The 21,774-nt window shown below is 43.9% G+C and overlaps 1 protein-coding gene across 19 annotated transcripts in view; it reads right to left on the bottom strand.

Annotated features, from left to right (window-relative positions):
- Nucleotides 1–21,774, bottom strand: part of LOC121569945 (collagen alpha-1(XIII) chain-like) — a 134,382-nt gene that overhangs the window by 38,507 nt on the left and 74,101 nt on the right. For 15 of the 19 annotated variants that reach the window (XM_041881321.1, XM_041881383.2, XM_041881305.2 and 12 more), the window contains exons 6-13: nt 21,325–21,351; nt 9,295–9,345; nt 7,016–7,051; nt 6,385–6,411; nt 6,067–6,093; nt 1,090–1,116; nt 923–949; nt 780–806 (exon numbers count right to left, since the gene is read on the bottom strand). In XM_041881321.1, coding sequence (XP_041737255.1) covers nt 780–806; nt 923–949; nt 1,090–1,116; nt 6,067–6,093; nt 6,385–6,411; nt 7,016–7,051; nt 9,295–9,345; nt 21,325–21,351 — 249 coding nt within the window. The remainder of the gene's footprint in view (nt 1–779; nt 807–922; nt 950–1,089; nt 1,117–6,066; nt 6,094–6,384; nt 6,412–7,015; nt 7,052–9,294; nt 9,346–21,324; nt 21,352–21,774) is intronic. The other 4 variants (XM_041881401.1, XM_041881449.2, XM_041881463.1 and 1 more) reach the window with 2 other exon arrangements.

Raw genomic sequence — 21,774 nt, 5'->3', positions numbered from 1 at the left:
AAACAAGATTCTCTGGTCTGATGAAACCAAGATTGAACTCTTTGGCCTGAATGCCAAGCGTTACATCTGGAGGAAACCTGCATGTTGGTGGCAGCAAAGTTCAGAGAGATCCTTGAAGAAAACCTGCTCCAGAGCTCTCAGGACCTCAGACTGGGGTGAAGGTTCACCTTCCAACAGGACAACGACCCTAAGCACACAGCCAAGACAACGCAGGAGTGGTTCGTGACAAGTCTCTGAATGTCCTTGAGTGGCCCAGCCAGAGCCTGGACTTAAACCCGATCGAACATCTCTGGAGAGACCTGAAAATAGCTGTGCAGTGATGCTACCCATCCAATCTGACAGAGCTTGAGAGGATCTGCAGAGAAGAATGGGAGAAACTCCCCAAATACAGGTGTGCCAAGCTTGTAGCGTCAAACCAAGAATACTCGAGGCTGTAATCGCTGCCAAAGGTGCTTCAACAAAGTACTGAGTAAAGGGTCTGAATACTTATGTAAATGTGATTTTTCAGTTTCTTATTTTTAATACATTTGCAAACATTTCTAAAAACATTTTTTTTGCTTTCTCATTATGGGGTATTGTATGTAGAGTGATGAGAGAAAAAAACCCAATGTAATCCATTTTAGAATAAGGCTGTAATGTAACAAAATGTGGAAGAAGTCAAGGGGTCTGAATACACATTTTTGACTGCACTGGGCCTTTAAAATTTCAAGGTATACAAGAATCAACATGATCCTAATGTTGCTGTAGTATTACAGAGATACATTTAATGATTCACTTACCCTGTGAGTGTAGTCTCCACATACGCCCTAGAGAGAGAGCGATGGATCGTGGGTTAGAGTCTCACCAGTGATTTTGTAACTAACACTTTTATGGTGCGTTATAGTGGATTATACCACCAAAATGATGTCACTGAAAAACTCACCTTTTCCCCTTTCGGACCAGGTTCACCCTAGTAAGTAAAAAAACGGCAAAGAAGGAGAGAGGAATGAGTGAAGAGAACATATCATTGTGAAGAGAGACAGACACATTAATCAACTAATGTCAAATAACAGAAAAGCTGTCAAAACTTGAAAAGACAAAATGACTTACTGCAACTCCTTTAGGACCACGTTGACCCTAAAAAGCAATAAACAGTACCGGTATATCAATCTAACATCAAGAGATTAAAACCATGTAAAAACATAATGTTATCAAACTATCATTTGCTTTTATAATTTTACTGCACATGCATTAAAATACATTTTAAGATAAATGGAAATGATAAAAACAGACTTGAGGAGAATTCCACTAAATCCAAGCAATAGGCACAACAACCAAAGGACTGTCTAATCACTTGTCATAGCCTGCTCTGCTCTGTTTGACTACACATCAAGGCCCGGGGAGAGCTGTCTAACATCTGTCAGTGGTGCACAGTTGGACACATCAAGCACACTCCATGACTGTGACCCTGGTGCATAGGAGTTCCATAAAGGCATTGTGGAGACTGGAAAGATTTCATCTGTGCATTTAACAGACTGGCCTTCAGTACCCTTTAAAATTCTACTTGACAGTTGTTGGGGGTAGGGGAGTGGGGGGAGAGGAAAAGGGTCTCATTAAATGAACATTAATCAACATCAAACATTATCCACCCCACTTGGCCCCAGACAGACATGTCATTTGTATTGGCCCAGGCTGGCTCTCTGCGTGTGAGCTTCTGTAGGAAGGCAGCGCTCCAAACACGCTCCGAGTGAGAGACTACCGATGTGAATACCCCCTAATAAAACAAAGCCCCTCATGATAACTCCCCAAATCCAACAAAGAGTAATGGCTTTCTTACAGAGACACAAAGACCTCTAAAATCGGCAGCTGGCCTGATAAAAGCCAGACCGCTGGCCTGGAGTACTAGACGTAGAAACAGCTTCAAGGGGTACCACAACCATCGTCCAAGAAGAATATAGTCTTTAGTGAATGTGTCTTTATTGCCAATGAAAAATGGAGGTAAGGCTTCAGAAAGGAGAGGAAAGTTATCAATAAAATAATGATTCAAGGCCCTAGATGAGATCTGTCCAGCGGTCACAGGGCTGGAGGTGAAGGGATACAGGACGTTCAACAGTCATTGTGTCATATCAGAAGGCTCACAGGGAGCGTCACAGGATTCATTAGGGCCTATAAAGGTGTCAAAATAAGTCATTTTTGGGTGATTCTTTTGGAGAGGAGGTTTTTATGGTTTGCCTTTTATGGTTTGCCATTTATCAATTCATGCTTTCTGTGGTCTGTCTGTTTTATTCGTTGTTCTTATATACTGTTTATTTAGAGGTGTGTTTCAGTGTATTCTTGGAAAACTCCACTGAATTTGACTCTCAAAGAATTTGAATCACCATATGCATGAAACGGACAAGTCAAACTATTGTTTGCCTTTGCTCCTTTGTGTTTTATCCCAGTCAGTTTTACCTCCAGTCTGATTGAGAACCTGAGAGTGGATTGCAGCTCCCATCTGAAGACCTCCATCTATTTAAAAATGGACAGATATTCTGCCTGTCACTAAAACAGGTAGCCTACTGCTATCCCATTACTCTCCACATAAATCAGGCCACAACTGTGTTTTCCCAATTAATTTAGTGGCTTCACTCACAAGGTAAACAACCTGCTAAGAATGTCACCTGTGTCATGACTCTCCTGACAGTGGATCAAAGGACTCAGATCAGCTAGGCAAATGGCTGACAACAAACAGACCATCTCACCCACAGAAGAGGGGAGGGGGTCTGTGGTGGTCTTGACACCTTAACACTGGGTCGTAAATTTAAGCAGGAGAGAACTCTCTCCCTGGCTCTCTAGTATTGAGAAAATAATGCCTTTGTGTTGAGAGAGACTTTTGCCGCCAAAATTGGAACATTTATTTCTATCACCGAATGTTAACAATGGTCAGTGGGGATCTAAAGAATAATCATGTCATATTGTTTATTATTTTGTGATGTCATTAAGGATGGTATAACGAAATAACTGTAACTCGGAAAGGGTACGCATTCTATCTGTCAAGTTTACATCCAAATGTATAAAATATATGATTAAGGATGAGAATATTTTGGTGAAGATAGGAATGTGATTTTAGTCTTCAAATTAGATAATCGTTTTTCATATAAACTTTTGCCCAGTCAGTAACCACGCCCCCAAGGGACCACAGACATTGTGTCTGCGTGATGGAACGCCTCCTTTTTACCCGAGGATAAAAAGCCTTGGTAACAAAATTTACCTCAGACCAGAAAACGTGAGAGTGGCGACTGCACGTTTAGAATGGTTAGAACTTTGGACCAGCAGACGTGAAGCGTCAGCTAAACGTTACAAAATGGTTAGACCAGAAAGACCAGAAAGCGTGTACCTGTGGCTACACGGCTGAAAATGGTTAGAACTTTGAATCTCTACACAAGGTGAAAAAGATAAACTCACTAGACCAAAAAGCATTGGCAGTCTGCAGCTGTACATGAAAAGTAGTCTAGACTTTTTACTAAAGACACGAAGTGGGAAGAAAGGAGAATCCCATCTCAGACAACCATTGGTGTATCTGAAGTATCTGTCCTAACAAACACTTCACTACCAAATAAGCTCTACAAAGAAGAAGGACATTGTGACCTCTGGTGGACAATCAGAGCCTTACAAGTGAGCTGAGCGAAGACACAGCCTTTCCAAGAGTGCTTGGGTCAACAGTGATAGACGAGCGACAAACACGTAAATACATTAATTGGTTTCTTACTCCGAATGGGCGGTAGTTAGGTTGCTAAGTATTCTGATTACCATGAGCGTAGTTTCCAAATGTATGTACGATAAGTTTGACTCTCTTTGTCCCTCTCTCCCTCCTTCTATTGACCCCTCCCATTTTGATAACCAAGCAGTCATGCTGTTGTTAGTCTGCTAGGGACTTTTCTCATGTATTAAGTATGTATGTATTTTGTGTTATTATTTAGTTAGCTAGTAAATAAATGATTAAGCCAATTTGTGTAGTGCTGAACCATAAGTAAAGCTGTGGTTCTTGCGGATTCAAGAATTATGCGACGTTCAGAATGAGACTGATATGAGGTAATGATTAATAAGTGACTGTCATCGATAAATAACATATATACAGTTGATGTCGGAAGTTTACATACACCTTAGCCAAATACATTTAAACTCAGTATTTCACAATTCCTGACATTTCATCCTAGTAAAAATTCCCTGCCTTAGGTCAGTTAGTATGTGATATGTCAGAATAATAGTAGAGAGAATGATTTATTTCAGCTTTTATTTATTTCATCACATTCCCAGTGGGTCAGAAGTTTACATACACTCAATTAGTATTTGGTAGCATTGCCTTTAAATTGTTTAACTTGGGTCAAACGTTTCGGGTAGCCTTCCACAAGCTTCCCACAATAAGTTGGGTGAATTTTGGCCCATTCCTCCTGACAGAGCTGGTGTAACTGAGTCAGGTTTGTAGGGGTCCTTGTTCGCACACGCTTTTTCAGTTCTGCCCACAAATGTTCTATAGGATGGAGGTCAGGGCTTTGTGATGGCCACTCCAATACCTTAACTTTGTTGTCCTTAAGCCATTTTGCCACAACTTTGGAAGTATGCTTGGGGTCATTGTCTATTTGGAAGACCCATTTGCGACCAAGCTTTAACTTCCTGACTGATGTCTTGAGATGTTGCTTCGATATATCCACATAATTTTCCTTCCTCATGATGCCATCTATTTTGTGAAGTGCACCAGTCCCTCCTGCAGCAAAGCACCTCCACAGCATGATGCTGCCACCCCCGTGCTTCATGGTTGGGATGGTGTTCTTCGGCTTGCAAGTCTCCCCTTTTCTCCTCAAAAAATAACGATGGTCATTATGGCCAAACAGTTCTATTTTTGTTTCATCAGACCAGAGGACATCTCTCCATAAAGTACGATCTTTGTCCCCATGTGCAGTTGCAAACCGTAGTCTGGCTTTTTAATGGCGGTTTTGGAGCAGTGGCTTCTTCCTTGCTGAGCGGCCTTTCAGGTTATGTTGATATAGGACTTGTTTTACTGTGGATATAGATACTTTTGTAGCCATTTCCTCCAGCATCTTCACAAGGTCCTTTGCTGTTGTTCTGGGATTGATTTGCACTTTTCGCACCAAAATACGTTTATCTCTAGGAGACAGAACGCGTCTCCTTCCTGAGCGGTATGACGGCTGCATGGTCCCATGGTGTTTATACTTGCGTACTATTGTTTTTACAGATGAACGTGGTACCTTCAGGCATTTGGAAATTGCTCCCAAGGATGAACCAGACTTGTGGAGGTCTACAATTTGTTTTCTGAGGTCTTGGCTGATTTCTTCTGATTTTCCCATGATGTCAAGCAAAGAGGCACTGAGTTTGAAGGTAGGCCTTGAAATACATCCACAGGTACACCTCCAATTGACTCAAATGATGTCAATTAGCCTATCAGAAGCTTCTAAAGCCATTACATCACTTTCTGGAATTTCCAAGCTGTTTAAAGGCACAGTCAACTTAGTGTATGTAAACTGCTGACCCACTGGAATTGTGATACGGTGAATTATAAGTGAAATAATCTGTCTGTAAACAATTGTTAGAAAAATTACTTGTGTCATGCACAAAGTAGATGTCCTAACCGACTTGCCAGAATTATAGTTTGTTAACAAGAAATTTGTGGAGAGGTTGAAAAACAAGTTTTAATGACTCCAACCTAATTCCGACTTCAACTGTATCTTCTAAGAGTTTAATTAGGGATATGGTAACTCGTTAAACAACTTATTCCGTGGTGCCCCAAAATCCGAATGAGTTAATTGTTACATGATTAATTTAATCGAGTGACAATTAAACATTGTTAGTTGATTCGATAAATAACAGTCATCAGATTAACGAAAGTCACGTCACGACACCTGGATAAAAAATGGTGCTTAAGCAGAATTTACCGACCTGCACGTTTTTGGTGATCACATTTGTAAGGCATTCAAAACACATAAAGAGTGTGAGTTTACGTCCTTTGGAAGTACAGGAGCGCAGACAGCAATAGGCCTACACTGTTTACATGAACTGAAAAACTGTGTGTAAAATGACAACAACACTTACCAAGTCACCTTTCAAGCCGTTCTGTCCCTGTGTGAACATAAAAGAGTGAATGCATGTGGTAAAATATTCAAAGTTATCTCTACAGCTCCCTCTCCTTGAGTTTCTTGGCAAAATATTTAAGAAATATCAATAACACTATTACCTCCATCCTATAATAACAATAATGATACTAATAGAGATTTTATTACAATAATGACCCTAATCATTATTAACTTAATTATCCTCATCATCATCATCATAAGGTGGTGGATTCTGGGCTTTTAAAGTGCTTAAATTACTCAATTATTCAACATTTGTCAGGAATGGGGTGAAACTCACGGGCTTGCCGTCCAACCCAATCGGACCCTAGGATAAAAAAAGAGGGGAAGACATTTAAACAAAGGTTAATAGCAGTTAATATAGCTGTACAGACCACTGCACTGATATGAAACTCCTTATGAAGGGGAAGAAAGGTATTTCCAGGTCAAGGAAATTGAGGATATAGTGCATGTTTTTTGTTCTGCGGGTGTAAGTGGCATGGTGAGTCTAGCTGGTCACGAAGAACCATAAACATTTCTGAAGGGACTTTAAGGGAAATCAAAACTAGCATGTTAAAACATAAAGAGACAGCTTTGCTATTGGACAAGGGTCTATTTCTGATTAGGAGGCATAAAGGAGACAGTAGACTGGCTATAGATTTGAATAAAACAAGACCAATGATCAAGGCACTTATGCACTTAACCAGCCATGTAATCTGGGTTACCCAGAAGTAAACTCTGGCGTAATTTGGTCAGCTACGTGATTATGCAGAATCTGCCCATGGGAGATTGCCAGCCAGGAAATATCTTATTTCTAACCTTCTGACATTTGGGAGCTCCAACTATGTAATAAAGCTCAATTTGTAAAATAGTACCCTAACATTATAACACAGTTTATAAAGACTTTAACTGGGGAAGCTGCAAAGTCTTACCGGGAAGCCTGGGAAGCCTCTTGTTCCTGGCTGTCCCTATAGAGAGTCAGAAATAGATGTCGAGTTAAAGTTTTTTCTGCTGAAAGATTGACATGAAAATCTGGTGAAAGAGGGTCAGTTTGAGAGGGTACCGTTTTTCTCTTCCACAGTAATACATTTGGGCAGAGCTATAATTGACCTTGACAGAGGGAGTGATACCGCAGACTACGGGGAGAGCATTATGTGTGGGTTGCGGAGGGAAAACCAACTGACTCTCAAAACAGGAGGAAATAAGAAGGTGAAACGCAACACTGAAAAGAGTTTTAGAGGAATGAAAGAAACAAGCTGAATGAGTAAATGTCAATAATGATTAGTGAAAAGGATGAAAACATTCTGCACTGGTTATGTGGATATGCTACCCGGCCTGTGGGACTAAAGGAGGCCATTTAATATCTCATGGAAAAAGAGAGGGGGGCAGTAAAGACAAAATGAGGAAGAGGTGAACGTTCCTAATGAACTGTCTGGGACCAGAGTAGGTATTGGGGGCTATGCATATTTTCCCTCCCAAAGGGATTGTTTGTTTTGGAAAGACAGTAAATGATATGGCTTATACATGCTTTGCACATGAACCTTACAGAGGATCTGGAACACTGAGAATGCAGTGTGATCAAATACAATTCACAATATGGGACCATTTTCTCTCAATCTTGCTGTGCTTCTGTGCTTGAACTTGCAAAAAGTATTGAGCTGTATGTATGGTCAACTGACTCAGTCGTTGGTTTATCAAGAGTAACCTATCACATCTAGTTTTATTCATTCATACTAGTAGGGCTAATTCTGCATGTGGACAACATATCTTAAAATATGCAAACAGTACGATTCAATATGACCATTGTGTATTAACCATTAACATAGAGAACTAATCTGATATAACTGTAGGGGTCCTTTCCCCTTTGTTTCCTATGCTCAGGTTGTAGTAGAACAAGTCTATACTCATCTGTGAAATGACAGTGTGGAGAACAAGGGCAGATAAGAAGGGCCACCTTAGGGCTGCAGGTAGGTAGCCTGGCGATTAGAGCATTGGGCCAGTAACCAAAAGATTACTGGTTCAAATCCTAGAGCCCACAATGTACCCTTGAGCAAGGCACTTGCTCCAGGGGTACTGGACAATGGTGATCCTAGCCATGATTCCACTCCCTGCAGGTGTCTCTGAGGGAGTTGGGATATGCAAGAAACACATTTCCATTACACCATTGTGTGTAACGGGACGAATATAAAGACCCCCCCAAATTACTATTATCTTGCTGTAATTTCTGATATTTTCTCTACACCTCTCCACCAAATCAACTTCTTCACCCTTTCCTAAGGTCAAAAGAGAGCCTCTTATGTCGACCTAACCTGCTGTGGGAAATCACCTTTTAAGTGCCCCTGCTTTTCTGGTTCTCTGTGTACTCCTTCACTCTCCTGCTGGGCTTTCTTCCGCTGTAGCCTGATGTTCATTAGAAATGCCTTATTACCAGCCAGGGGAGTGGGCACACAGGTACTGTATGTAACTAATTGTCAATTGGGAAAACAGATGTCTACTCCTCATGAGTAGCCAGTCTATTGGCTCCACAACAAGGTACTCTAACCTTGCTGTCCAAATACCAGGGCGGAACAAGAAAACCAATTCTTCACAGCATAATCAGGAAGGAAATTGCACAACTGAGGTTCAACACAGTAATCCTTTCGTCTGTCTACTAATAAAAAAGAAGAGAAACAGGGGGAAGAAAGCCATTGAAGCAGGATAAAATCTTATTTCATCTCACGAACATAAATTATTTAATACAATAGGGCCCATTGGGTTCTGGAATACAGTATAAGAGGTAGAGGAATGTCTTCACTTCTCATCCTGATGAAACACGGAATGATCCAGATTACAGCCAAATCAAAGCTCTGGCCTCCTCAGACAATGCCAAAGTACTCCCACACAACCTGTAATGTTCAGTCTTCAGTCTCCATTAGCTCTGTGGTGGACTAGCTCAGCAACTTGGTCTGGAAAGTCCTGACAGGCAAACATGCAGAATATCTGGCATTTCTGCTATGTGGTCATGAGTCTGGGGTTCACAAGATATCTTCTTTTATAACTGCTGTTGACAAATTCATGACATTAAAATCATGCCAGGCTTATTCAGAGTGGCAGGTCATGAGTCATTGAACTGAAGACTTACGACTTAGTACAAAGGAGCATTGAAAGCGGCAGTTAACAGTACAGGTAATGCACAGGTTTATTAGGTGTAAGACGAAGTGAAGACACTTACAGGAGGTCCTCGTGGCCCAATGATAGACAGGCCTGGCTCCCCTGGTGCTCCCTATGGACAGATAAACAGACTGTGAGAAGACGCACCAACAGTGAAACAAAATAATTATCCTAGACCTAGCCAGCTAACCAGATGTTCTTCTTAGTAATTCTGTATAATATGTACTGTACTCTACATGAATAAAATGGAAAATGAGGGAAATTATTTCAGAAATAGCCACTAACATCTGTAACACATACAGTAAGTCTAATTCATACACGCGCACACTTCGTCTTTTAGGCGAAGAGCATACGTGTTCGTATTTCTATACATTTTCAGTTAAGTCAAAAGTTCTAATTTCAGAGCCATACTTTAAACTTTCGACAGCAGTGCTCGCTCAGAAGGTCAGCAGCACTGCTGTACAAACACAAGAAAACTCTCTGGGCTCCTCTGGCACAAAGTGGGTGATTTGCACAGTGTCAGCCTCGTCCATAAAGACCTACGGACCCTCGCAGCACAATCCCAGAAACTACTGGGGCCAGACAGGGCCGGCTCGGGTTTCCAGCACTTTCCCTAATTATCTTTCGCCCCAGAAACCCTATCAATGCGACATCTTTGATGGCCCAACCGTCCATCACAAACACAGGTGATTTTAATGTTTCTCAACAAATGCCTACTTTAGGAGGGGAGTATTTGTTTTCACATTCTGCTGTCGCCTCACAGCGCTATTGGAGAAAATGGATTGATGGTGCCTGTGCCTCACAGTGGCCAAAAGGCAAACCACTCAGAACAATGGTCTCCAAATCTGCTACAGTGCAGAGGTTTACAGTTACTCCCATGGTACAGAGATTCAGCAGTCTGGACAAGTGAAGATCTACAGATGCCCTTCTAGAGTGGTCAGATTACTGGTGCTGGAAAGGGTCAATCCCAAGAGCCCGAAAATCATGACTAAGATCAGAAACAACCCAAAACAAATACACACATTTACAACCCAGGGCTATGAAACACCAAGGATAGAGACCGCCTTTGAGATTTAATTTCCTCCGATATGAAATCTTCCCATACCCATAAAGTCAGCTGCAAGTGTGCTTTGGGTGAGTGCTTCTTTCTCTGCTTAACCAATTCATCATTGTTTTCATTTTCTCTGGTCTTCTGCCAGTCACTTGCCCCATACATTACGGCCCACCCACAAACCCGCAAAACTCATTTGTTTTAAGGTTCCAGGAGAGAGGATGAAGAAACACAGTGGTTAGACAGGGAGGCTTGGCTGCAAATCTTCATTAAATATGAAAACACCCTCTCCAGACCAAAGACGGAGAGCCAACATATGTTTTCATATTTAATGAAGATTTGCAGCCAAGTTGTCTAACCCCTGTGTTTCTTCATCCTCTCTCCTGGCAACTAGAGCTAACCACACAATATTACACTCCTAAAACAATTGGTGCAGAGAAATATGAGTTAAGCCATTGGATTGTTTTGGACCCAGATCTGTTGAGAGCTCCCAAAGCAAGTGCCGTTGTCTGGTTCTATGTTTACGGTCTTGGTTACTATTTATGTTTCCTCACAAGTCCACCCATAACTCCTGAGGTTCTCCGCCGGCAGGCAGACTAGCTGAGCCATTTTGAAGTTGTTTGGCTAGCTTGCTACTCTCTACAGTATGACAGTGAAGAATGCAATGCATGTTTCTCCTCTAGCTGCACATTCAGCTCTGCACATCACAAATCACCTCAGCTTTGATGAAAGTGAATCCAAAAAGCTGTTGCTTCTGGCTTTGGTTGGAACAAAAGAGAGGGCAGATCTGATCGCTTTTGCAACTGTTGCCATTTAGTGGACTGGAAACGTCTGCATGGTCAGATTACTATAGGCCATCTGAGGGAGTGAACACATATTGAGATCTTCGAGGTGGAAATAAGATGTCATGGTGATGCAATGCACCACCATCAACGCAGATTGGTCATCAGTATAAATAATTTCAAGTTGTAGGGTTCTGAAACCTACATCCCAGTGGAATCTGCTTAGTGTATCTGGAGTATACCATGATCTCCATAAATGTCTCTCAACTTTCTAGAGGGAGCCTTAAAGTTGTAATATGTAACTTTTTGGGCGACCCGACCAAATTCACATAGAAATGATTGCTATAGATCTGTCATTCTCATTGAAAGCAAGTCTAAGAAGTGGTATATCCGTTCTATGTGCGATATTTCTATGCTTCCCATTCTTAAGTTTAGTTCTTGCGTCTTTTACCTTCGGTTTTGTACACCAGCTTTAAACAGCTGAAAATTCAATATTTATGTTCATGGAAAATATATTTCACAGCGGTTTAGATGGTACAATGATTCTCTACACTATACTTGTTTGTTTTGTCACATAAACTGAAATTAGGCGAACTATGTACGCACTACCCTCTGTAGCGCTACGTAAGGCGCTACAGAGGGTAGTGCGTACAGCCCATTACATCACTGGGGCCAAGCTTTCTGCCATCCAGGACCTATATACCAGGCGGTGTCAGAGGAAGGCACAAAAAATGTAAAAGACTCCAGTCACCCAAGTCATAGACTGTTCTCTCTGCTACCCCACGGCAAGCGGTACTGGATCGCCAAGTCTAGGTCCCAAAGGCTCCTTAACAGCTTCTACCCCCAAGCCATAAGACTGCTGAACAATTAATCAAATGGCCACCTGGACTATTTACATTGCAACCCCCCCCACACACACACCTCCCCACCTTTGTTTTACACTGCTGCTACTCGCTGTTTATTATCTATGCATAGTCACTTTACCCCTACCTACATGTACAAATTACCTCGACTAACCTGTAACCCCACACATTGACTCGGTACCGGTAACCCCTGTATATAGCCTCGTTATTGTTATTTTATTGTGTTACTGTCACGACCCGGTGCGAGAAACAGTCACTAATAATTGTCAGAACCCAGAAGATGAGGCAGACACAGCTGTACTAGAGATGGTGGTTTAATTAAAGAACAAAATCTTCAGGCAAAGAAACTAAATCCACAATGTCCAAAAATAAAGCCAAGAGGCACAAAGAGGAAAACCTCCAAAAAACAAAAGAAACTCCACAAAGTGGTAAAAAACAGCAGGGAAAAACAAACCTCAAAAGACTACTCAAACAAAACACAAGAACTAAACCAGAGAACCTCTGGAAAATCCCACCAGAGAAATATCTATATAAAACAAGGCTTGGGCTGGGGCTGGGTGCTAACTTACAAACACTGAGCAAGGAACTGAGGAACACACAGGGTATAAATACTAACAAGGGAATGACCTACAGGTGCAAACAATAATTAGAGCAAGAAAAACAAAAGGTACAAAAAAGGTGCAATGGGGACATCTAGTGACCAAAACCCGAACAGTCATGGCCAAAACCTGACAGAATCCCCCTCCTAGGAACGGCTCCTGACGTTCCTACCAGCCTTCTCAGGGTGGAGGGCCCTGAACTGACGAATGAGGTCAGGGTCCAGTATGTCCTTGGCAGGAACCCAGGAGCGCTCCTCGGGACCGTAGCCTTCCCAGTCCACCAGATACTGCCAGGACCGCTGCACCCGGCGGGAATCCAGTATCCGGTGGACGGTATAAGCCGACTGGCCACCGATGACACGGGGCGGAGGGGGAGGTCTGCCTGCCGGGATAAGGGGAGAAAAAACAACAGGTTTTAATAAAGAAATGTGAAATGTTGGATTGATCTTAAGTGATCTGGGTAAGTGCAGGCGAAAAGTAACGGGATTGACTCTCCTGGCAATCTTAAAGGGACCGATGAACCTCTGGGACAGCTTGCGAGACTCCACCCGTAGTGGTAGGTTCTTAGTTGAGAGCCATACTCTCTGGCCGGGGTACAGGGTAGGACCGGGACGGCGACCTCTGTTGGCTTGTCGTTGGTACTGCTGAGAGGAACGCAGAAGATTAAGACGTGCCTTCTTCCACGTAAGCCGACAGCGTCTGATGAACCTCGAGGCTGAAGGCACTCTGACTTCTGCCTCCTGGTCCGGGAACAATAGAGGCGCATAGCCAAACTGACACTCATGCGGGGACATACCAGTGGAGGAGGAGCACAAGGTGTTGTGCGCGTACTCGGCCCAAACAATGAAGGATGACCAAGTGGACGGGTTGTTGGAAACCATGCATCTGAGGGTGGTTTCCAGCTCCTGATTCATCCTCTCAGTTTGGCCATTGGACTCGGATGGTACCCTGAAGATAAACTGGCCGTGGCCCCTATGAGTTGGCAGAAGGCCTTCCAAAACCTTGAGGCGAACTGGGGACCTCTGTCGGAAACCATATCTTGCGGAATCCCAAAGACTCGGAACACATGGTTAATCACCAACTCAGCTGTTTCCTTGGCAGAAGGTAATTTGGTCAAAGGAACAAACCTGGCCGCCTTAGAAAACCTGTCGATGATGACTAGGATCGTAGTATTACCATGGGACGGGGAAGGCCAGTAATAAAGTCCAACGAGATATGGGACCAGGGTCGGTGGGGAATAGATAGAGGGTGAAGGAGTCCTTGAGGGCGGAGGTGAGAAGATTTGCCCTGGCAGCACACGGAACAGGCCTTGATGAAAGTGGCAACGTCTTCTTTTATGGTGGGCCACCAGAACTTACGCTGGATGAACTCCAAGGTGCGGCCCTACGCCCGGGTGACAGGTGAGGCGAGAGGAGTGCCCCCACCGAAGGACTTGGGACCTTGCTGCCTTGGGAACAAACAACCGATTAGCAGGACCTCCTCCAGGGCCCGGTTCGATGGCTTGAGCTTGTTTCACGGTATCCTCCACTTGCCACGAGATCGGAGCCACGATCTTAGCGGCCGGAAGGACAGTCATGTCAGTATCTTCTCGAATGGCAGGAGAGTAGATTCGTGACAAGGCGTCCGGTTTGAGATTCTTCGACCCGGGTCTATAGGTGAGGATAAACTGAAATCGGCTGAAGAAAAGAGACCATCGAGCTTGTCTGGCGTTCAACCGCTCGCCTGCTGGATATACTCCAGATTCTTGTGGTCCGTAAGCACTTGAAACGGTTGAGAAGCCCCCTCGAGCCAGTGTCTCCATTCCTTCAATGCCATCTTAACCGCTAGGAGTTCACGATCCCCCCACATCGTAATTCCTCTCGGCGGGGTAAGCCGGTGAGAGAAGAAGGCGCAAGGATGAAGCTTCTTGTCTTCACCCCTCTGAGACAGGACAGCTCCAACCCCAACCTCTGATGCGTCTACCTCCACCACAAAAGGTTCATCCGCCGTTGGTAGTGTCAGGATGGGAGCAGAGAGGATGCGCTGCTTGAGTCCTTGGAAGGCCGTCTCAGCTTCTCTACCCCACAGAAACCTTGTGTTGCCACCCTTGGTTACCGCCGAGAGAGGGGCTGCCACCGAGCTGAAGTTCTTGATGAACTTGCGGTAAAAATTGGTGAAGCCCAGGAAACGCTGAACTTCCTTAACGGACTTGGGGGTGGGCCAATCCGCTACCGCCTCTACCTTCTTGGGGTCCATCTGGACTTGTCCGGGTTCCACTATAAATCCCAGGAATTGTACTCGAGAGGAATGGAATTCACACTTCTCCGGCTTAACGTACAAATGGCTGTCTAGGAGGCGTTTGAGCACTTGTCTGACATGCTTAGTGTGTTCTTGAAGGGAGCTCGAAAAGATGAGGATGTCATCCAAGTAAACAAACACAAAGATGTTAAGCATATCCCTAAGCACATCGTTTATGAGCGCTTGGAACACAGCCGGAGCGTTGGTCAGGCCGAAGGGCATCACCGAGTATTCGTAGTGACCAGTAGGCGTGTTGAAAGCGGTCTTCCACTCGTCCCCGGGTTTGATCCGCACAAGATGGTATGCGTTCCGCAGGTCAAGCTTAGTGAAGACAACTGCTTCCTGGAGCAGCTCAAAGGCTGTGGCCATAAGGGGTAGCGGGTAGCGGTTACGGACGGTTATGGCATTGAGTCCCCGGTAGTCGATGCAAGGTCGTAATCCACCGTCTTTCTTGGCCACAAAGAAAAACCCTGCTCCCGCCGGCGAGGTAGATGGACGCATGAGGCCTGCTGTCAGAGCGTCCTTGATGTAGGTATCCATAGCAGCTCGTTCGGGAGGAGAAAGGGAAAAGATCCGACCCCTGGGAGGGCAGGTCCCCGGCAACAGGTCGATGGTGCAATCGTAAGGTATATGGGGTGGTAGTTTGGTGGCCCTCTGTTTGCTAAATACCAGTTTGAGGTCATGGTAACACTCGGGAACTCGGGACAAGTCGATGGATTCTAGAGACTCGGAAGGAGAACTCTGGGAACTCGGGAAGATACAAGTGGCTTGGCACGTAGGACCCCACTGCTTGATAGTGCCCACAGACCAGTCGATGTGAGGGTTATGGCTGTGAAGCCAGGGATAACCAAGGACGAGAGGAAACTCGGAACAGGAGATCAGATGAAAGTTCATCACTTCCTGGTGTTGGGAAACTGAAAGTCGTAAGGGGGTAGTGGCACGAGTGACAAGTCCAGATCCCAAAGGACTTCTATCCAACGTAGTAACCCTTATGGGGTCACTTAGAGGTTCAGAAGGAACGCCATTCTCCTTCGCCCAGATCCCATCCATGAAGTTACCTGCGGCTCCAGAGTCTACCAAGGCTTGAAGAGAAAACTTCGTGGTCGTCCCAGGAAAGGGTAACTGGAATGAGCAGGCGGGAGTTGGATGGATGGGAGGAGGTTATGTTTCCCGTTACAGTCCTCCCAGGCCTGCACGGGAGAGTGCGTTTCCCTGGAGCCCGGGACACGTGGAGCGGAAATGGCCCGGTTTGCCGCAATATAGACAGCATCGCTCCCTCATCCGGCGGTCTCTCTCAGCCTGGGAGATGCGTCCAACCTGCATGGGTTCTGGTGGAGCCAGCGAGGATAAAGGTGGAGACTCGGAGCTGGAACCGATAGGAGCTAGGGTGAGCGGTCTATGGTTTTGTTCTCTCTCTCTCAGACGCTGGTCTATGCGTGAAGCCAACTTGATAAGGGACTCGAGGTTGTCCGGTGGTTCCCGAGTGGCCAGTTCATCTTGGATGGTGTCAGAAAGACCCTTCAAAAAACACACTGTGAGCGCCTCGTCGTTCCAGCCACTTGCTGCTGCCACAGTGCGGAACTGGATGGCATAGTCCGTCACGCTGCGCCCGACCTTGGCGGAGAGTCAGGAGCTGTTTGGCTGAGTCAGGGCCGTTGGTAGGACCTTGAAACACTCGCTTGAATTCTTCAGCAAAGGTAGAGTAGTTGGCACAGCAGGGACTTTGGGCATCCCACACAGCAGTAGCCCAGGCTAGGGCCTTTTCCGACAGCAGGGTGATGATATATGCTATCTTGGACCGGTCGGTGGGAAACCGACGATGGTTGCAGCTCAAAGGAGAGAGAACATTGGGTGAAAAACCCCTTACAAACACTCGGATCCCCTGAGAACCGTTGGGGAGGCGGCAGACGAGGTTCAGCCAGGGGATTAACTGCCAGGGGCCCTTGAATCGGATGAACTGGAGCAGAAGCGGTTGCCGGGGAAAGTCGATCCGAAATCTGCTTTATGGAAGTCAGCATCTCTGACAGAAGTTGAGAATGTCTAGCCATTAAGGCCTCTTGCTGAACCAGAGCAGCTTCGTGGCGTTGGACAGTCCCCCTCATGGTGGGACAGCATGGAAAAAGATCCTGGGTACTGGCTGCCTCTGGGTTCATAATAATGGCTCAGTGTTTCTGTCACGACCCGGTGCGAGAAACAGTCACTAATAATTGTCAGAACCCAGAAGATGAGGCAGACACAGCTGTACTAGAGATGGTGGTTTAATTAAAGAACAAAATCTTCAGGCAAAGAAACTAAATCCACAATGTCCAAAAATAAAGCCAAGAGGCACAAAGAGGAAAACCTCCAAAAAACAAAAGAAACTCCACAAAGTGGTAAAAAACAGCAGGGAAAAACAAACCTCAAAAGACTACTCAAACAAAACACAAGAACTAAACCAGAGAACCTCTGGAAAATCCCACCAGAGAAATATCTATATAAAACAAGGCTTGGGCTGGGGCTGGGTGCTAACTTACAAACACTGAGCAAGGAACTGAGGAACACACAGGGTATAAATACTAACAAGGGAATGACCTACAGGTGCAAACAATAATTAGAGCAAGAAAAACAAAAGGTACAAAAAAGGTGCAATGGGGACATCTAGTGACCAAAACCCGAACAGTCATGGCCAAAACCTGACAGTTACTTTTGTTTTATTTTCTACTTTAGTTTATTTCGTAAATATTTTCTTAACTCTATTTCTTGAACTGCATTGTTGGTTAATGGCTTTTAAGTAAGCATTTCACTGTAAGGTCTATACATGTCACAAATAAAATTGTATTTATTTTATTTATCAGAATTTTAGCAAACAGCAAATAGCGGGGGTTTAATGTGGGTGTCTTGTGTGTGTGTTCGCACGTGGCAAGCGTTTGTACATTCACTCTGCCAAAGAATTACACTGTTATAGTCACTCACCCTTGTAGATAACTTGAAACAGTCTAACCAGGTATTGTGTCTTGAAGTTGCCTAGGCTAACTAGTGCTAGCCAACTTCTTTCGCCAATTAGCTTCAGCCGGACTAGTGTGCGACCATGGCCAAATTGGTTTGACATTGGATAGCCTATCTCTGGGGCTAGTTAGGGACCGTCAATAAATTGTACAATGTAAATGGGACAATATTTTCATGTTGCACATCTTTTAGTTGTCTCATTAACAGTGGCGACACGTCATTCAGGGCACATTTAACTAAAAACTATATACACTACCAGTCAAAAGTTTGGACACACCTACTCATTCAAGGGTTTATCTTTATTTGTACTATTTTTTACATTGTATAATAATAGTGAAGACATGGCAACTATGAAATAACACATGGAATCATGTAGTAACCAAAAAAGTGTTAAACAAATCAAAATATGTTTTATATTTGAGATTCTTCAAATAGCCACCCTTTGCCTTGATGACAGCTTTGCACACGCTTGGCATTCTCTCAACCAGCTTCACGAGGCAGTCACCTGGAATGCATTTCAATTAACAGGTGTTCCTTCATAAAAGTTAATTTGTGGAATTTCTTTCCTTCTTAATGCGTTTGAGCCAATCAGTTGTGTTGTGACAAGGTAGGGGGGTATACAGAAGATAGCCCTATTTGGTAAAAGACCAAGTCCATATTATGGCAAGAACAGCTCAAATAAGCAAAGACAAACGACAGTCCATCATTACTTTAAGACATGAAGGTCAGTCAATATGGAAAATGTCAAGAACTTTTAAAGTTTCTTCAAGTGCAGTCACAAAAACCATCAAGCACTATGATGAAACTGGCTCTCATGAGGACCGCCACAGGAATGGAAGACCCAAAGTTACCTCTGCTGCAGAGGATAAGTTCATTAGAGTTAACAGCCTCAGAAATTGCAGCCCAAATAAATGCTTCACAGAGTTCAAGTAACAGACACATCTCAACATCAACTGTTCAGAGGAGACTGTGTGAATCAGGCCTTCATGGTCGAATTGCTGCAAAGAAACCACTAATAAAGGACACCAATAAGAAGAGACTTGCTTGGGCCAAGAAACACGAGCAATGGACATTAGTGGAATTTTGTCCTTTGGTCTGGAGTCCAAATTGGAGATGTTTTGTTCAAACCGCCGTGTCTTTGTGAGACACGGTGTGGGTGAACGGATGATCTCTGCATGTGTATTTCCCACCGTAAAGCGTGGAGGAGGTGTTATGGTGTGGGTGTGTTTTGCTGGTGACACTGTCTGTGATTTATTTAGAATTCAAGGCACACTTAACCAGCATGGCTACCACAGCATTCTGCATCGATACGCCATCCCATCTGGTTTGGGCTTAGTAGGACTATCATTTGTTTTTCAACAGGACAATGACCCAACACACCTCCAGGCTGTGTAAGGGCAATTTTACCAAGAAGGAGCATGATGAAGTGCTGCATCAGATGACCTGGCCTCCACAATCCCCTGACCTCAACCCAATTGAGATGGTTTAGGATGAGTCAGACCGCAGAGTGAAGGAAAAGCAGCCAACAAGTGTTCAGCATATGTGGGAAATCCTTCAAGACTGTTGGAAAAGCATTCCAGGTTTAGAGAATGCCAAGAGTGTGCAAAGCTGTCATCAAGGCAAAGGGTGGCTATTTGAACAATCTCAAATATAAAATATATAAAAAGCATTCCAGGTGAAGCTGGTTGAGAGAATGTGCAAAGCTGTCATACATTTTACATTTTAGTCATTTAGCAGACGCTCTTATCCAGAGCGACTTACAGTTAGTGAGTGCATAAATTTTTTTCTTCTTCATATTGGTCCCCCGTGGGAAACGTACCCACAACCCTGGCGTTGCAAACGCCATGCTCTACCAACTGAGCTACACGGGACTATATTGTCATCAAGGCAAAGGGTCGCTATTTGAAGAATCTCAAATCTCAAATATATTTGGATTTGTTTAACACTTTTTTGGTTGCTACATGATTCCTAATGTGTTATTTCATAGTTTTGATGTCTTCACTATTATTCTAAAATGTAAGAAATATTTAAAATAAAGAAAAACCCTTGAATGAGTAGGTGTATCCAAACTTTTGACTGGTACTGTATATTTACAGTTGAAATCGGAAGTTTACATACACTTAGGTTGGAGTCATTAAAACTAGTTTTTCAACCACTCCACAAATTTCTTGTTAACAAACTATAGTTTTGGCAAGTCGGTTAGGACATCTACTTTGTGCATGACACAAGTGATTTTTCCAACAATTGTTTAGAGATAGATTATTTCACTTATAATTCACTGTATCACAATTCCAGTGAGTCAGAAGTTTACATACACTAGGTTGACTGTGCCTTTAAATAGCTTGGAAAATTCCAGAAAATAATGTAATGGCTTTAGAAGCTTCTGATAGCCTAATTTACATAATTTGAGTCAATTGGAGGTGTACCTGTGGATGTATTTCAAGGCCTACCTTCAAACTCAGTGCCTCTTTGCTTGACATCATTGGAAAATGAAAATAAATCAGCCAAGACCTCAGAATTTTTTTTGTAGGCCTCCACAAGTCTGGTTCATCCTTGGGAGCAAGTCAGCCATATCAGCTATGTTTTTTTAAAAGGCAGTAAATGAGGCTGAATTAACTGTTTCGCTACCAGACAACAGTCCGCTGATAGCCAGGTTTGTGGGCACCGTTTGTGGGCACTGTTTGTGGGCACCGTTTGTCACCGTTATAGTGCAATGAATGTACTGTTTAGTGTTGTGTTGTGTTTTGTAGTGGCTTTGCTGGTATGCATCCCAACATTTCGGGGGGAGTTTGCCCCAGCAAGATTTACATGCTAAAATCGCCATTGCTCATTAAATGCTTTCAATATTTGTATATGGTTTTTAAGTCATTGAAATTTGGAGCTATTGACATTAAAAAATATGTTCCCATGTACATTGTGTAATTTACTAATGGTCCCTAACTAGCCACATAGGGTTATAGAATGTCAAACCAAATTGACCATGGGCATTATAATAGTGCAGCTGCGCTCTGCCAGCTGGGCGCATCTGGGCAGGATTCAAATAAACCCAACCCAAGGAAATAAACCCAAACCCTTCATTTTTCCCTATCACCTCGCAAATCTCTGTTTTGGACGATAATTACTTTATGACCAAAATTATGCTATTTACACATTGTAGTCAATTTTGACACTAGAATAAATGTTTCTGACTCATATCGATGCCAGATAAGCCATTTTCAAAATGAGAAGTTGCTTTTCTCTTATGTGACAATTCTTTGCTATTTTGTTTCATTGAGAGAGAAAACACAGGTAATCCAACCAGGGTGGGAAATGGTTTTCAGAATGTAACCCTAACGCACTTTAAAAATACCGACCCAGGGTCCTTGAAATAAATCAACTATTACCTCCATACACTCTACTGTACAGTGAACAAGTGTGTGCTTCTAACCACCACCATCACCACCACCCACAAAGCCTGCTGAAGCCTCTCTCCCTGCCTTCTCTCCTGCAGGCTTTGGAGGGTGGCTGTTCCTACTGACGTCCCTATACACTTACCTTCTCCCCTGCGTATCCTTTTAACCCCTGGTCAGTCACAGCAGACACAGTCGCATGCAAAGTGTGAAGGAGGAGAGAGACAGAGAGAGAGAGGAACCGGGGTTAGACAGGCACAGAGAGACACGGGGCATGCATCAGCCTCAGAAGTGGTCAAGGGGAGGGGAAGGGAGGGGTAGGGAGAGGAGGCTGGGCTTGGCTGGGCTGAGCTGAAGTCTAGGGCCACGGGGAGCTGTCTAGTGTCGAGACGTACTTTTAGTAGTGACTGAAGGAAAGGGCGAGGCAGTGAGCTGGGAGCGAGGGATAAGCCAGAATAAAAGCACTTCCTTTGAGGAGGTGCTTGAGGACCACATAGTAGCTTAACTCCTCTACACTGTGTGAAATATTGAGTGCTCTGCATGGGCTTCACAGTTGGAGCGATGCTGCAGAAAGCCCCATGTTGGGGAGGGAGTG

The sequence above is a fragment of the Coregonus clupeaformis genome, chromosome 1 (genome assembly GCF_020615455.1).
Source record: "Coregonus clupeaformis isolate EN_2021a chromosome 1, ASM2061545v1, whole genome shotgun sequence".
Classification (NCBI taxonomy): domain Eukaryota; kingdom Metazoa; phylum Chordata; class Actinopteri; order Salmoniformes; family Salmonidae; genus Coregonus; species Coregonus clupeaformis.
The sequence above is the reverse complement of the archived record's forward strand: the minus strand, read 5'-3'. Positions and strand labels throughout refer to the sequence as shown.